Source organism: Colletotrichum paranaense (genome assembly GCF_030867605.1).
Source record: "Colletotrichum paranaense strain IMI 384185 chromosome Unknown Scaffold_3.1, whole genome shotgun sequence".
Taxonomy (NCBI): Eukaryota; Fungi; Ascomycota; class Sordariomycetes; order Glomerellales; family Glomerellaceae; genus Colletotrichum; species Colletotrichum paranaense.
The window spans coordinates 2,771,577-2,787,302 of record NW_026848961.1 but is presented as its reverse complement, the minus strand read 5'-3'; the positions used below and the strand labels follow the sequence as shown (position 1 = coordinate 2,787,302).

At 50.0% G+C, this 15,726-nt stretch overlaps 6 protein-coding genes across 6 annotated transcripts; 4 read left to right on the top strand and 2 right to left on the bottom strand.

Moving 5' to 3' along the window:
• Nucleotides 1-1,420: 1,420 nt before the first annotated feature.
• On the top strand, nt 1,421-3,013 carry CPAR01_04509 (peptidase family M28; the record flags this gene model as incomplete). Its single annotated transcript, XM_060488789.1, has 3 exons — nt 1,421-1,524; nt 1,582-1,889; nt 1,947-3,013. 3 exons carry the CDS (start codon nt 1,421-1,423, stop codon nt 3,011-3,013), a joined length of 1,479 nt encoding a protein of 492 aa, XP_060352995.1.
• Nucleotides 3,014-4,163: 1,150 nt separating this feature from the next.
• Nucleotides 4,164-6,117, top strand: CPAR01_04508 (pantothenate transporter liz1; the record flags this gene model as incomplete). The annotated part of the gene is made up of 5 exons (XM_060488788.1): nt 4,164-4,859; nt 4,936-5,148; nt 5,213-5,569; nt 5,631-5,781; nt 5,924-6,117. The coding sequence occupies 5 exons, from the start codon at nt 4,164-4,166 to the stop codon at nt 6,115-6,117; spliced, it is 1,611 nt and encodes a 536-aa protein (XP_060352994.1).
• A 1,554-nt stretch (nt 6,118-7,671) lies between these two features.
• CPAR01_04507 (uncharacterized protein) lies at nt 7,672-8,172 on the top strand (the record flags this gene model as incomplete). The annotated part of the gene is made up of 1 exon (XM_060488787.1): nt 7,672-8,172. The coding sequence occupies one exon, from the start codon at nt 7,672-7,674 to the stop codon at nt 8,170-8,172; it is 501 nt and encodes a 166-aa protein (XP_060352993.1).
• Nucleotides 8,173-8,760: 588 nt separating this feature from the next.
• Nucleotides 8,761-10,036, bottom strand: CPAR01_04506 (TfdA family Taurine catabolism dioxygenase TauD; the record flags this gene model as incomplete). The annotated part of the gene is made up of 4 exons (XM_060488786.1): nt 8,761-8,927; nt 8,986-9,360; nt 9,420-9,764; nt 9,826-10,036. The coding sequence occupies 4 exons, from the start codon at nt 10,034-10,036 to the stop codon at nt 8,761-8,763; spliced, it is 1,098 nt and encodes a 365-aa protein (XP_060352992.1).
• Nucleotides 10,037-11,771: 1,735 nt separating this feature from the next.
• On the top strand, nt 11,772-14,189 carry CPAR01_04505 (phthalate transporter; the record flags this gene model as incomplete). Its single annotated transcript, XM_060488785.1, has 12 exons — nt 11,772-11,930; nt 11,990-12,045; nt 12,117-12,178; nt 12,251-12,334; nt 12,392-12,436; nt 12,497-12,714; nt 12,782-13,062; nt 13,127-13,383; nt 13,444-13,623; nt 13,694-13,707; nt 13,796-13,910; nt 13,975-14,189. The coding sequence occupies 12 exons, from the start codon at nt 11,772-11,774 to the stop codon at nt 14,187-14,189; spliced, it is 1,686 nt and encodes a 561-aa protein (XP_060352991.1).
• A 469-nt stretch (nt 14,190-14,658) lies between these two features.
• CPAR01_04504 (uncharacterized protein) lies at nt 14,659-15,549 on the bottom strand (the record flags this gene model as incomplete). Its single annotated transcript, XM_060488784.1, has 1 exon — nt 14,659-15,549. The coding sequence occupies one exon, from the start codon at nt 15,547-15,549 to the stop codon at nt 14,659-14,661; it is 891 nt and encodes a 296-aa protein (XP_060352990.1).
• Between the last annotated feature and the right edge of the window lie 177 nt (nt 15,550-15,726).

The following is a 15,726-nucleotide window of genomic DNA, read 5'->3' as shown; positions in this document are numbered from 1 at the left end:
GCACATGCCTTTCCCGTCATCTTGGCCCAGCGCCTCATTACCAGGGTCAATCTCGGTCTTGAAAAGAAGTTGGGAAATTTGCGGCGCACTGCTGGAAGGTTTCGGCAAGTATCGCATTTATTCGACAAACTATTCGTCAGCGCCAATGGGAAGAGGTTGAACGGCTGGACTGACGTGCTCAATTCGGTTCTTGGGGATGCGTCAGTGAAAACCACTGACCTGCCACCCCACATACCAATGACCCTGCCGCCTTGAGGATGGGTTTGGAGTTTGGGCGAACACCCATTTCACAGTGACACGATGTTCTTGAGTTCACTAGGCCTCGACTGCAGTGCAACGCTATAGCTGCAGCATGCAGGCACACACGCGAGAGGCTTACGAGCGGCAATTCGCGGATGATTGTCAATGTGATCCGTGCAAGACTCACATTCATACGTCCTTTGAAAGCCGGGGACTAGACAAGTCACGGAAGGCCAGATCAGCCTTGAGCGCTTGACGAAGAAGTAAATATCGAGGCTTCAAAAGTAACTTTATGGCTCTCGTAATACTTTCTTGCGGCATTCGGAGAGAAGGGGACAGAGAGGTATGGTATTCAACGGTCCAAGGTCCGATTAGACTTGTTTCTCTCAGCCACTCTCGACAAAAGCCCCTCTCGTAAGGCTTGGCACCTGCCCGATAAAGCAACGATGATCCACAGAGTCTAGAGGGGGAAGATCCGCCGGTAGCCCAGAGCTTGTCGCATTTCCACTTCTTCCGTGCTTCTTTCAAGCTCTACGCCTGCTCCGCGTCGCCCCCCAGTTATTGACCTGCTCTCCGCGTCCTAGTATTGGCATCGGTTGAGGATTGGGCTTTAACCTTAGACCAACATTCGCAATTCATTCTAGCAAAAGTACTTGCCAAGAACACCCGACATCGTTCACCTGCCAGAGGTAGCATCGCCCGCGACGCATCGATGCCTCAGTAAAGGTGCCGGCCAAGAAGCAGGCCTACCAGACCCTTGGACGCAATTCATCCAAGCCGAATTTTGTCCCGCCACTTTAAGCATCTTTACGACGTTGCGAAGCTATCCAACCCTACCACGCCTAGGTTCCTGCGGCGAGCCAACCGTAAACACGGCAAACGTCTCCCCCCTGCGTAGGTCTACTGCTATGCGCCAGCACGAACCGAGCTCGCAAACTCCCCCGCTGCCCGCGATGCTGTGTCACTGCATGTCGTCTTATCGCGCAATATTGTTTTCGCCGTATCCACGCTCTTGGCGCGCCGAGGAGGCGTAGACACGGAGCATATAAATGTCCCCGCCATGCCGCTGGCGTAAATGGCTTGTCTTCTCTGTTGATTAGTCCATTCGTTAAGATTCTCCAGAAGTCATTGACAATCATCTCGTGCCTCAATTAGCCGTTGAGAATAGCTTCCATACGCGATGAAGACCGCCACCGCCCTCGCCGCTGCGCTGTTTGCGCTACGATCTCTCGCAACCGATCCCCTCACAGCAGATAAGGCAGAGGCTGACATCAAGACCGAGGAGTGAGTTTTCCGTACCTCAATTGGAGTCTATGCAGACGTCTAACGTGATATCGCCAGGCTCGAGCGGAACCTCTGGAACTTGAATAAGATTGCCCGCGATAACGGCGGCAACCGAGCCTTCGGTCTGCCTGGTTACAAGGCCTCCTCTGACTACATCCTCGAACGTGTACAGGGCCGCTTCTACAAGCAGCTCGACACCAAGGTCCAATACTTCAACCACACCTTCTCCCAAACGCGTGAGATCAGTGTAACCGGCCCGGACGGTGAAGATGTCTACGTCGTCGCTCTTCAATACAACCACCCGACAACTCTCCCCGGCGGCGACACGGCCCCTCTCATTGACACTCCCGTCGATGACACCAGAGGTAGGAGGAATCTATCAACTGAGTCATTGCGACAATAACTGATTAAACCACACATAGGCTCTGGCTGCTTCGCTGACCAGTGGGCTGGCATTGATGCCACTGGCAAGCTTGCTCTTGTGAAGCGCGGTGTTTGCGCCATTGCTGATAAGCTCAAGCTCGCTAAGGCTGCCGGTGCTGTCGGTGTTATTCTGTACAACCAGACCCCGGGCAAGGACATTGGCTCTGCTACCCTCAGCGCTGAGAACCTGGGTCTGCTGGTGCCCGTGGGTCTCATTCCCCTTGAGGATGCTACTGCGTGGAAGGCGCGTTTGGCTGCTGGCGAGACTCTCGAGGTCAATCTTCTCGTCGATGCCATTTGGGATGAGCGCGAGACCTGGAACATCATCTCAGAGACCAAGGAGGGTGACCCTAACAACGTGATTGTTCTTGGTGCTCACCTGGACTCTGTTCAGGCCGGACCCGGTGTCAACGATGACGGCAGCGGTACCACTGCTCTTCTCGAGATTGCTGGATCCTTCAAGAAGTACAGCGGCTTCAAGAACAAGGTTCGCTTCATCTGGTGGGGTGCCGAGGAGTCCGGTCTCGTCGGATCTCTCTACTACACTGCCCAGCTTTCTGAGGCCGAGGCCGATGCTATCCGCTTCTACTGGAACTACGATATGATCGGTTCCATCAACCCCGTCTACAACGTCTACCTCGGAGACAACGAGGGTGACAAGTTCGGCGCCCAGCCTATTCACGACTACATCGCGGCCCAGGGCAAGCCCGCTGCCTTCGGTGGCTTCGGCTCCAGCTCTGATTACGTCGGCTTCCTCCAGCTCGGTATCCCCTCTTCCGGAATCTTCACCGGTGCCGGCGCCCCCACCGACCCATGCTACCACTTGGCCTGCGATACCCTCGACAATATTAACTGGGACGCTCTCACCATCAACGCCAAGGCCGCTGCCCGTGTGGCCGCTGACTTCGCCAACGAACTCCCCGCTGGTCTGCCTCGCCGTGCTACCACCACTCCTGCTCGTCGCAGCCGTGATGCCATTCGCCGCGAGTTCCAGAAGTGGGCATTGGCTTCTGAGCAGGCTGAGCATGCTAAGAGCTGCTCCCACGGCGAGCACAACGTTTACTAAGCGAGCCAAATAGCAAGTAGTATAGCTACATAATATTAATGTCAACATGATAACGTCCAAAAAGGCTTGATTGAGTGGTTCAAACAACGTTTACCTATACAGAGTGATTGAAACGCCTTATGCCTCGTGGTGAGCAACTAGGTATTCTAAACACCAAGTCGCCATTTCCGACGTTCAGACGCGTGGTGAGACACTTGAAAATTTCTGGTCCAACATCTCGATACTCTAACTTCTAAGTAGCTAAAAGACCCTGGTCCATTGGTGGTTCCTCGACCACCCACTTGGTGTCTAAAAAGAGGAGATCTACCTACTCCACCGATGATGGGAGGTTAGGTAAACCATTGTTCACCCTCAATAGGTAGCCATAGCTTTCGCAACGAACAGAGTCCCCAGTAGGTTTCTATTAAATTTCTGTTGTTCTCTTCACCGTGCAATAGACATTCACTAACCTATGCCATTTGAGGATGAAGTCAGGAATTATTTCCAAACCGGCGAAGAATCAACGTAGTCGAGCACAAATGTCTCTTGGCCATCTTCGTTGGTAGATTGAACTTTCAGATTCAGCGATGTCCTCCGCCCGGCCTCAACATAACCATGAAGTCTTCCTGACGTGCAGGAATAGAAGACCGCGTGAAGAACCACTCAATCAGCCCAGCATATTTATGCTTCTCTGTTTTAATTCCGGCGGTAGAAACCCTCCGAGATTCTTATTCCCCGGAAAGCGTCCGGGTGGTTGGCTGAGCTCGTCATTGCCCCCTGCCTCTGTCGCCTTATCATCCCCCGCGATCCCATCTCAACTACTATTGGCCAAACTCGTCGGAATGACCCCGATGGCTCCAGTACGACGTCGGTTTGCTCTGCAAGATGTTCTCAATGAGACGGGAGCATCAATCTGTCGCCCGAGCCGCGGCACTTGGACTTTTCTACTTTTGGCTTGCATGTCCGTGTTGATCATTATTAGTGGCCATTCCGTGCTATCAGTGCATGTCTGCGTATTTACGTGCAGAGATATCATTCAGTTGGCACATCAGTGGAGGGTGAGGAGCACATACTAAAGGCAGTTGCGTCCTGCTGAGTTCTGCGGCTGTTGATTTTGATCTGCAACCTTCAACTTTGACTTTACTCAAGGCGTTATTTCCGAACGTCCACGATGGCAGAATCATTGCCTCAGCCTTCAAATGCGCCCTCGCGGTCATTTCGCTCTTTCATCTGGGACACGGATACGCACCTGAAGAGTCATGAGGAGCGTGTATTGCTTCGCAAGTTGGATTGGTCAATCTTGACCATAGGATGCTTAGGCTTCTTCATGAAGTATCTCGACCAGGGAAACCTCGCAAACGCCTACGTCTCAGGAATGCAGGAGGACCTCAAGATGTTTGCCAATGAGTATACGTATGCTCAAATGGTTTACACCTGCGCCTATGCTGTGATGCAAATTCCAAGTACTTTGATTGTTCAGAAGATTAGGCCGAGCATCTGGTTGGCCGCAATGGAAGTCGGATGGGTATGTCTTGCCCCTCTCGAGAGATCTCAAGCACGCATGCATGCTGACACTATCGTTCTTCAGGGTATCTTTACATTTGCCCAGGCAGGGACGCAGAACGTTGGCCAGCTCTACGCATTTCGCTTCCTTGTCGGATTCTTTGAAAGCTCTTTCTTTCCTGTCTTACTTTATGTACTTGGAAGTTGGTACACCAAGACTGAGCTTGCAAAGAGAGTCGCCATATTTCATATGACCGCTCCTCTGGGATCGGCTTTTGGTGGATACCTGCAAGCAGCAGTTTACAAGAGCCTCGACGGTGCTCATGGCCATGCAGGGTGGCGATGGTTGTACATCGTCTGCGGGGTGAGATTACTTCAAGTTGCCTCTTCAAGTCGGCATTGGACAAGAATCAGACAAAGTTGCTAATCTTATGTGGCAGTGCATGACGATTCCCGTCGGCGTTGCGACCCTATTCGTCTTACCGGACACACCGTACACGACCAAGTCGAAGTTTCTGACCGCCAAAGAATGCGAGCTAGCCATTGATCGAGTCACGAAGGCTGGTAAAGCGGCACCTGCAGGAGTCACCTTGGCTACTTTCAAAAGAGTCCTTTTGAAGTGGAGGTGGTACGCTTTTGTCTTGGGCTACGTCGTAAGAAGCCACTCCTATTCAAACGCGGCATCATATGTATTACAGAGACCTAACTTACCATCAGCTCTACGGTGAATCTTGCCAATCGGGTGGATATTTCGCCATCTGGCTCAAGGCAGAGAAATTTTCGGTTGTAGACAGGAATGTCATCCCAACCGGCTCAAAGCTCATCAGTGCTTTCTGTATCATTCTCTGGGGGTTCCTGTCGGACTACACGGGAAGCCGCTTTGCATTGATCATCTGCCCATTGGTACGCCACGATCCCAAAGATCAAGAACTTCCCTGCAGCATGATTGAGTCTGACATCCTCGTAGGTGCTGGCCTTGATCCCAAACGGCATCTTGGCTTTTTGGCCGCCAAGCGTGCAGCTGAAGTTGTTTGCTTTCCTGACGAGCAGTGTGCATCTCATGACGGCGGTTTTGTAAGTCTTTGCCCTGGCCATCATGCAATATTACATCTCAGACCGATTCCTGGCTGACAAGCCATTTTTCAGCTACACTTGGGCGAATGAAATATGTGCCGGCGACAATGAGGAGCGCGCTTTGGTCATCAGTAGTATGAATGGAATGCAATATGCCGTCGACGCATGGCTTCCCCTTGTCATTTTCCCGCAAACCATGGCTCCAACCTTTAGTGAGTTCTCGAAGACGTTTACTTTGTCTCTATCAACAGTCGCGAGCATCAAGTATCAGTTACAACTTGCAGGAGCACGTTCTTGATTGGCCATCCTTGAGCTCTATGCACGAACGACTACTAATGACTTTTTGGCGTTCAGGATACGGGTTTCCTGCAACGTTTGGTTTCATAATCGCCGCAATCATTGCAGTGGTTGGTATCCGCCTTCTAGTCTTCCGAGAACAGAAACGAGGATCTCAGGATGGAGAGACAACTTTGGAATCTGGACAAGTGGAATTCCATCCTGAAAGAAATGAAAGCATTGGGGAAATTGACAAAACCGACAAGAAATAGAGCGTCAATACGGTCATCCAGTACGGTGGCTAATACCCTGAATCATCGCCAGTAGTATGAGAGATGCTTCTAGTCTAGACGATAGTCGCGACCAAGGATCGTCAGCTTACTATCAATATCATAAGCTGCAATTCATTCACCAGCTATCTACGAAAGACTGCACAGGATTTCCATATGTGTAGAGTGCTAATTTTATAGGGAATGCCCGACGCCTCCCTCCTCACAAATACTCAAGCCATATCATTGTCTCTCTGTGCATGCACAAGCCATGCGCATCAAGCTCTTGATGGTCTGACACCCCTTACCCACACCAAGTCTCAGGCCAGTCAGTCGGTGTTGAAGTCCCAGACCTGAATCAGACTGTGGATCGATGAGCCCCTTTGTTGTGGTCAGAGCACGATTGATTCTCACGTTATGCATAAAGGATAGCGAGCGGAAGGTTCCAGCAGTTCTCTTACTCGAAATAATTGAGTGTCGTGGGCTCTCCAGCACTTTCCAAGTTTTCCCCCTCCATTTTTCTTTTCCAATAATAATACGTAGAGACAACTGGTTCGCACAGGCCTTGCGCAACCAGCCATCATAATTCTCGCTTTCAGCCAGATCATTTCGGTAGAAATGGTTCAAGTGGGAGCCGAAACTTTCATGATGGATCCACATGCAACTGAGACACAGCCTGTTGCCTCCATAGCCTCTCTGGTGATGTTTGACTTTTTGATAAATCAAAAAGGCCAGCGTTGCTCCATTTTGACTCTGCCATAAACTGAAAGAGATGATGAGCTTGTAGGTGCACAAGTATGATGAGAGAGACACCGTACGGTTACTCAACTGGCTAGTTGTTCGCTCATCTTCGAGATTTGAAATCCCAAGCGAATTCAAACTTTAAACCGCACAGGCCATGGACACAATTTAGTTCAAAGAAGTCGGAGGAACTTCCGACCCGTTACATGTTCACTATTGTAAGGCTTCTGCCGTAAGCAAGCCGTCTCACTTCGGGATGATACAATCGGTCAGGCCTTGCCCCTCTCGCAGCAGAAGACCGCGTCCCACCTTGTATCACGAAACACAAGTAAGAAGTCAGGATCATCAAGCATTCCTAGCCGTAGCAAGCAACCAACTGTTGGCCTCTGCACTCATGCTCAAATTGCACTATGTACTCCATAGTTCACTGAACATTGGCCGTGCGTGCCCTTCAGCAGCTTCGTACAAGCTAGGGTCAATGGCACTGCTCGTCTCGGAATCTAGTCACCCCGCAGCCGGCGCATCCGAGTACGTGTTTCATTGAGCTGGGATAAGCTTCGACAATCAGTAGTTGATAAAGCTAGTGACCGGCACGTATTTCTTTGATGCAATCTAGTAGTGCTCAAGCTGCGTCTTTCATCGCATTTTCGGTCAATTCTCACCCCAAACTTGCATTTGCTGCCCTGCACTGCCCTGCACGACACATCAAATTGCCATTGCGACGCGAAATTCTCAGACGCGAAAATACTATCACCCCATCCATTGAAGAATCACGGGACTCTCTTCTCGCGGACTGCATCTGACGACTGGAACACCATGGCCTCTCAACGGATCACAATCAAGGGGTCCGCCGTAGTCCCAGGCATCTACCGACTCATCATTATGACCCTCGAGCCAGTCTTCGCGCTGCTCGGCGCCGTCATGGTTCTTCACACACCGAATCAATACCTCGCCGGAATGACGCGTAACGCCTTCGCATACGAACCCAACACGCAATTCATCTACACGCAGCTTGGCGGCGGCTGGCTACATTTCGCGTTCACCGAGGGCGTAGTCATGCGGGTATTCGACGACCTCGCTCTCTGGCGCGTTCTCTGTGCGGGTATGCTTCTGAGCGACGCTGCTTTCTGCCACGGTACTGCGCAAGCCGTCGGGGGCTGGGAGATTTGGCTGGACAGATCCACGTGGACTGTCGAGGACTACGTTGCTTTCTTCACGACGGCGCCGATGGTCTTGGTTCGGATCCTGATTGTCCTGGGTATTGGTATCAGCACACCGAAGGAGGCAAAGGGCAAGGAGAACGAGAAGCAGCTTTAGAGAGACTTGGACCGGGTACTATGAAGCCTATGGGGCGATGCCGCTAGGTATACTTGCTGTATAAGATTAGTATGCAATTCCACCTTCAGGGCATGCAAATTCTACATCTAAGAACGAATTTGTAGGACTACTTCCCGCGAATAAAATTAAAAAGACCTGCGCTCTGCTATGCCGGACATTCAGGATCTAATCGTATGCGCTAATGCGACAAGTTGAAGACGAGTGACGTCAGCTTTTCATGCATAATACATGAGATTGATGCAAGTAGCTCGTCTCATCGGCAGTCAAGGTCGGTGCTTCTGCCGAACCTGTCGTAAGGATTCGTTGGCTAACTCACGCAGACTAACGTTAACCGCTGAGTCACGAGCACACGCGTATGAGGGAACGCTTTGAAGGCTTACAGACTAGACCTTTTTCTAGGACCCCCCGGAGAATTGTAGTAGGAGTATTCTTGAGGAGTCGCAGGACTGTGCATTCCACCCTGTCTATCCAACGATGTCTTGGACAACTAGCTTCACCAATGTGTGCTTTAATCATCATATTCAGGTCCAAGATATCATAAGTACTTGACAGTCTTGTAGCTCATGTTCAAGGTCCGGTCACATAGGAGAGTCCCAATGCCTCACGACGTCCCTTACTGTTGGGGTCCTGGTAAGGCGCTTCACCAATTCCGACCGCCCGGTTTCCAAATCTTTCTCCTTGTTCATCATAATCGAAGGTTGCTGTGTGGAATGTGCTTCTGTTGTCCCAAATGGCTGCAATTCTCTTTAGTTACTTGCACATCCATCCATAGTCACAGATTAAGCAACTTACCGATGTCATTAGCATTTTGCCACTTGAGACGGACTTGTATATCATGGTTCTTCTGCAAGATATCCAGGAACCAATCCAACAGGTGCTTGCTCTCCTCCGCCGTCACGCCGTTGATGTGCTTCACGTGGCCGCCAACAGGGAAGACACTCTTCCAACCCGAGACAGGGTTCGTTCGTACAACGGGATGGACAGCTTTGAGAATACTGCCAATGTTCTTCGGGTTGCCGCGTGGCTTATCATAAAGCTTGAAGCCGCCACGCTCGGCAGCGGCTGCAAAGCCGGGCTGTTCGAAAGTGACCGTGAGACTCTCCAAGAACTTCTGGTATGGAGTGCTGAGGCGGTCATAAATCTCATATCCGGATGCCCAAAGAGTATCTATGCTGTTTTAGCTTCAATTCGGTGACTTCGAGACCTATCATGCGTGCTCTACTTACCGCCGCCAGTCTTGGGGAGCTCAACGAGGCGCAAAGATGAGTAGTCGGCCGGGACAGGTTCAAACGCAATGTCACTGTGCCATTGTGCAGTCGACTGCTTCTTTGGGCTAAGCTCTTCACCTTCCAGAGGCTTGCGGTAGATCTTCTTGTGCTGCACAGAGCTGATAGTGCTGATCTCCGGGTCAGCCCCCCCCAGTTCCCGCTCCGAGTTAAGGACCGGGTGAATGTGGAGCCCGGAGTCGGATGGTCGGCCGGTAAGCTCTCCCAATCGGAGGATTAGTTGCTTTTGCAGATCATTGGTCAGGTTGTCCTGAGCACGAAAGAAGACGACACCACGTTGCGAGACTGGACCACACAGTCAGTTACATTCGCTGCTTCACACTCATTCCTGGCTGCAGCGACTTACTTGTGATGGCAAGATCTCTAATCAACTCGTCGGCGTTGGGGGCATTGAGCCAGTCAACCAGGTTTGCCTTTGGGAACTCGCGACCAATGTTCGGGGTTACATCAAAGGATTCATATTGTTCCAATGAGTTCGATGACTTCAGTGGGGTCGGAAGTGAGGTCTTGGTGCTGGTATGAAGAGGTACCTCGGTGTCAATAGCTGTAGGAGCCATGATTTCAGCTGACGGAATGCTTCAGATTTTGAATCCAGATGGTATATGCGATCGATCGTTTTGTCTCTTAATTTGCTTTTTCTTCTTCTCCCAACCGGCGTAAATAATGCCATTTTATAAGTCGGCCGGCTCGCTCATGATGCGGAGTAGTGAGGTGCAAGCTATCGCGACATCCTGTCGGCGGTTACGACTTTGAACTCCCGATAAAGCGACATCCGGTGAGAGTCAATCGCTCGGGTATTTCCCGCATTCTATGTACAGGTCGTAGGTTAAGAGGCGCTTTGGGATGGTGAAAGACAGCGAACCCATTTCGTGATTGATCACCCCCTTTACACAATGGCGTGGATCCGGCAAGAATGATGTGATCAATGTTTCGTCCCACCTGATTGGCCAATGATTGCTCGCCTATTTCACCTCTTGAACAACCCTTTCATGAACAACCTTCAGCTCCTCGATTAGAAGGAGAGCTTTCTACTTCAGAATACCTAGCATATGCATTAGTTTGAACTGCTGGTGGCTGGTGGTTTCCGTGGGGGCAAGCTGATGCAAGCCCGCGTAGGTGCTTTGTCAGCCCGCACTCCAATAAGTGACGATATTCATATTCACAAGAATTAGCAGATATTCCATCAGAATGATTAATGGATAGATGATAGTATTTGATGTGGTTTTGGATGTTATTTTGCGCAGTTGAGTCTGAACCTAACTGCATTGATAAGAGTCTGGAGTGGTGTCTTGCGTCAGATCCCTGGCTAATGGCGAGCTCGCAGAACGCAGCCCAACCCAGACTCGAAGGGACCTCTGAATAATCATTAAACAGGCGTAACATTTGCGATAGCGGCGCTTGCTTTTGTTCATAGGTTCTTGTTCTTCAGCTCACTGAAGAATCCAGACCGAGAGAGTTGATACTCTGCACAGCGACCTCGGATGGATGCCCCCACTCCACCCCATCTCAGACAAGGATGCAGGCGAGCTCAGACTGAAAGGGTAACCTGTCGTCCGACGCCCGCGCTGGGTGATACGCTTTTAGATATTTGTAGAAACCTGTAGGATTCCCTGCGAGTGGGAGTACATACATGGAGTTTGCCCAAGGGTGAGGACAACAGAGAGGTGAAAGGAGCTGATGTAGACAGGCATTTCCACCGTTACTTCTACGGCAATATCTATGGAAATGATAGCAGATTTGAGACTCACTCGCCAAAAATAGTGGGCTTACTTTTCGTCCCGTTGAATACTGGTAGTTGTAGGTCAACCACGTTGATGTCGAGACATTCCCGATCGTCCGTTCGGGCATGGCTTACTTCATTAGCTGCTCTCCTGTATATGGAAGTCTATTCCCCCCCCCAACAAGCCACACACCCTTTAGAAACCCGAGAACAAGGATAATTTCTCTCGCGAGTCCCTTGGGAAGTATTTGGGCATTGCCATATGGATAAGATGGACCCGAGATCCAGACCCCTACAGCCGCAGAAGACGCCTGCGCCTGTCTCCCTTGCAACAACGTGATACTGTGGATCGCATTCGCCATCGCAGCATACCTAGTCTAGCATAAACGTGAAGTCCCGGTGGCGGATGAGACCCACGATCCCGAAATCTCTGACGAGATCCGCCGACCCGTCTTTTCTTCGTTACAGTGCTTTATATAGCATTGAGGTGAAGCTCCGAGGAGACATCATATCCGGCACTCATCACTCAGCCTCAACACCAAGTCGGAAGGACGACATCATCGTCAGTAATCATGGCGACCGTTCTGGCAAAGAACGCCTTCCAAAAGGGGGAGGCAGACCAATCTGCCGTATCTCTTGAAGGCATCCCGGCTCTCGGGGCTCCCATTGAGGAGAAACGGTTTTGGTTCCAGCGAAACAAAGATTTCGACCCTTTCGCCGTCGCTACTCAGGTATGCAGAACCCTGGGCTTAGATGCACGTTTTGAGAAACCGCTAACTCTACCATAAAGCCGAGTGTTTTTGACGACCCAGATTCAGCCGAAAAATATCATCCACGAGAAGACTGGTAAGTCTTGAGAATGCCCAAAATACATATCGCAGAACCGGATCGTTTCTAATCCATTCAATATCGTACAGGGAGAACTACCATCGCTTTGACCCTCTTGCTCGATGGACATGGGCCGAGGAGTATGCTTTGGGTGAGTAAAGTTATCCTTTCTCCTAACTACCTTACTTGCGGTGCGCTTGTGCTTTATTAACTCCGAGAAAAGTTCGAAAGATCGATATACGTATTATGATATGGGCATGTATCATGTTCATGGCGCTTGAACTGGATCGAGCAAATATCAGCCAAGGTGCGCTCGATTCATCCCAACATCCGCAATTGCAGGTCTAACACGTGGCTATCATAGCAAACACGGACAATATGCTGGGTGATCTGAAGATGAGCACCAATGGTACGTCGTAAACTACAAGTATTGGTGTCGCAAATGGATAATCACTGACGAAGCTCACAGACTTTAACCTCGGAAACACCGTTTTCAAGCTTGCGTTTCTTTGCGCAGAGTTGCCATCTCAGCTTGTTTCCAAATGGGTTGGCCCCGATCGCTGGATCCCTGCACAGATGATCCTTTGGAGTATCGTAGCCAGTTGTCAGTTCTGGCTCAACGGAAGAGACTCATTCCTTGCCTGCCGTGCATTGCTGGGTCTGCTTCAGGGGGGATTCATCCCCGATGTAAGCTGTCTCTACCTGTTCCAACTGACTTCCCATGAAGTCTTCCCAACTAACATCCAATGACTAGATCATCCTCTATTTGTCGTACTTCTACAAGCATCACGAGCTATCGCTGAGACTTGGCTTCTTTTGGACCGCCATGAGTATCGCGGATATTCTTTCTGCGATCTTTGCATATGGATTGCTCCACATGCGTGGCGTTCAAGGGCATTCTGGATGGAGATGGTTATTCCTCATTGAAGGGCTGTTGACATTGGTCATTGGTATCTTCGGCTTCCTTTTGATGCCACCTGGCCCTTGTCAGACTGCAAGTTGGTTTCGCGGGAAGAAGGGTTGGTTCTCTGAAAGGTGAGTTTGACTAGTGTTTTCTGGCACATTGTGCTTTCAGAGAACGAACTAACAAAAGACACAGAGAGGAAGTTATCCTTGTCAACAGAGTTCTGCGCGAAGACCCAAGCAAGAGCAGCATGCACAACCGCGAGCCAATCACGCCAAGGTTGCTCTGGGACAGCCTCAAAGATTACGATCTCTGGCCCTTGTACATCCTGGGCCTCACTTTCCAGATTCCCATGACACCCCCGTCACAGTACCTTACCCTGACGTTAAAGAACCTCGGCTTCGACACCTTTCAAGCGAATCTCCTCGCCATTCCGTGGACCGTTGGTCACAGTAAGGACATATTACATATCTTCAAAACCACTGCATCTGGGAGACTAACACGTGCGATAGTGGTCACAATGCTAGCAATCACATACCTGGGCGAAGTCATCGGCGAACTCACCTTTGTCTCGATGTCTGGTCAGGTGTGGGCACTCCCATTTTTGATCTACCTCAATGTAGTCGACACATCCGGGGTCAACAGATGGGTTCTTTACTCCGTCATCACGTTGCTTCTGATGTATCCGAATCGTAAGTTGCTTTACTTCATACGTGCATTCAAATTTATTGTGTCAAATATTTGAAACTAACTGGATTTCAGCTCACCCTATTCAAGTAAGCTCAACAAATACCGGCTGACAAAACGCAATGATTTGATTTGTTATCGGCTTCACTCGCTGTGCAATTGCTAACTCCAATTTAGGTCGGATGGAACAGTCGCAACTCCAACACAGTTCGGTCAAGAACCGTCTCAGCTGCTTGTTACAACATGTTTGTACAGACGGACGGGATTATTTCTTCCAACATTTACCGATCTGGTAAGCCTCTCAGTTGGATATGGCACATGCACGAAGTCGAAGTACTTACTAACTCTACAAATAGACGATGCGCCACTGTACAAACGCGGCAATAGGTCTCTTCTCGGTATTGTTTGCATGAACTTGGTTCTTTACCCATTGGTGAAGGCTTACTATGTGTACCGGAACAAGAGACGTGACCGGATCTGGGAAGGTATGTCGGAAGAGCAGAGATTTGCATACTTGGAAACAACAAAGGACGAAGGCAATAAGCGATTGGATTTCCGTTTCAGCCATTGAGTATAGCATGTTCGCATATGTGCTGTAGATCTTCTCACGATCTTTTTGTTGAAGATGTCTTGAAACAAAGTGGCATAACCGCTCTTGATGAATCTTGCATATATACTAGAATACTTAGACAAACGGGAAATATCACATACGACACGCTTACAGATACGCCATTGGTGACCACGCGTAGCAGGTAATTAAAGAAGGGAATATTCCATAACTGCTGGGCTGGATGACGTTGGTACATAGATTTCCAGTTTTCTCTAACAACGAAGTAATTCGGGTGGGTGCGTTAGGAGGGAATGGCGGGAATATCTTGGAGTATCGAGGAACAACATAGGGTTAGTTTTACCTCTCAGTAACGATAGGTACTTATGTATCGACGTCATTCAACAGTCGATGGGATGTTGCGCTGTCTTGGTCAAGTAGAGTTGTTTCTGTCGGACATTTAATAATACAATGGATATCAAATCCGCCCATGCTAGTCCTCAACATTTTCTTTGTCTCCCTTCACTGGAATCAGCCCAATCTTTTCAAACCAGCATTGGATATACCCATTGACCTCCTCACTCTTGAGCTGGTGAAACCAATGACCGATACCCTCTACGAGATGTATCTCGTCGAACTCACTACTGGGAGACAAATAGCTTCTTTCCGTTGTGACCCAATATTCGCTGTTTCCCATAGTCAACCGTGGGCACTTAATCTTGCCATCGTGTTGAGCCGCGGAGACCTCTTGCCTCCCAATTGCTTCTGGATCAACTTGGCATGCGTATGACTGAGCCAAGATGACGTTCACATCTCCGGCCAAACGACGTCTGCCTATCCAGGTCAAGTGCCAAGCAGGGACCGTAGGCGGATATAGAGCGGGGCCAAAGAGCATAGCAAGGTTCTGCAAAGTTTGCAGAGGATCGGTGAGATACTTGTCCACTGTTTCACTTGGGATCGAGTGAAGCGGGTCAAGTATTACCATTGCCCGTGTCAAATCCGGCCTCACAGTTGCGAAGTGGTACGCCACGGCCGTGCCGAGAGAATGAGCAATGACGATGACAGAGGAGACATCGTGGTGCTGCAGAAGGGCGATGAAGTCCAAGGCAGCGGACTGCGGATAGTAGTCAATGATGGTGGGGTCAGCGTCCGGCCCAGGATATGATTTGATGTCCGGAGTAGGTGCCGGAGCGGATGAACGTCCCTGTCCCCTAGGATCCGGAGTGATCACGCGGAAGCCATGCGTGAGAAGGAAGGGTACCTGCCAGTTCCAATCGTGGAGGTCGCAGGTAATGCCGGGAATGAGAAGCACAGCTTGTGCATCTTGCGGGCCCTCATCGAGGTAATAGATGGAGATGTTCTCGTTGCGCTTGAAATAGGGCATGATGTAAAAGAATGAAGACTGTATTATAGCGAAGTCTGTCGTGATAATTGGTCAAGAACACAAGATACTGCAGGGTCTTAAGTGAACATCTTGATTATGCCTCAAAGAACCGCCGCATTTTATATGAGTGAGAAAATAAGCTCGATTTGGACAAATCTTCAATGAAGTCGGGCGAGG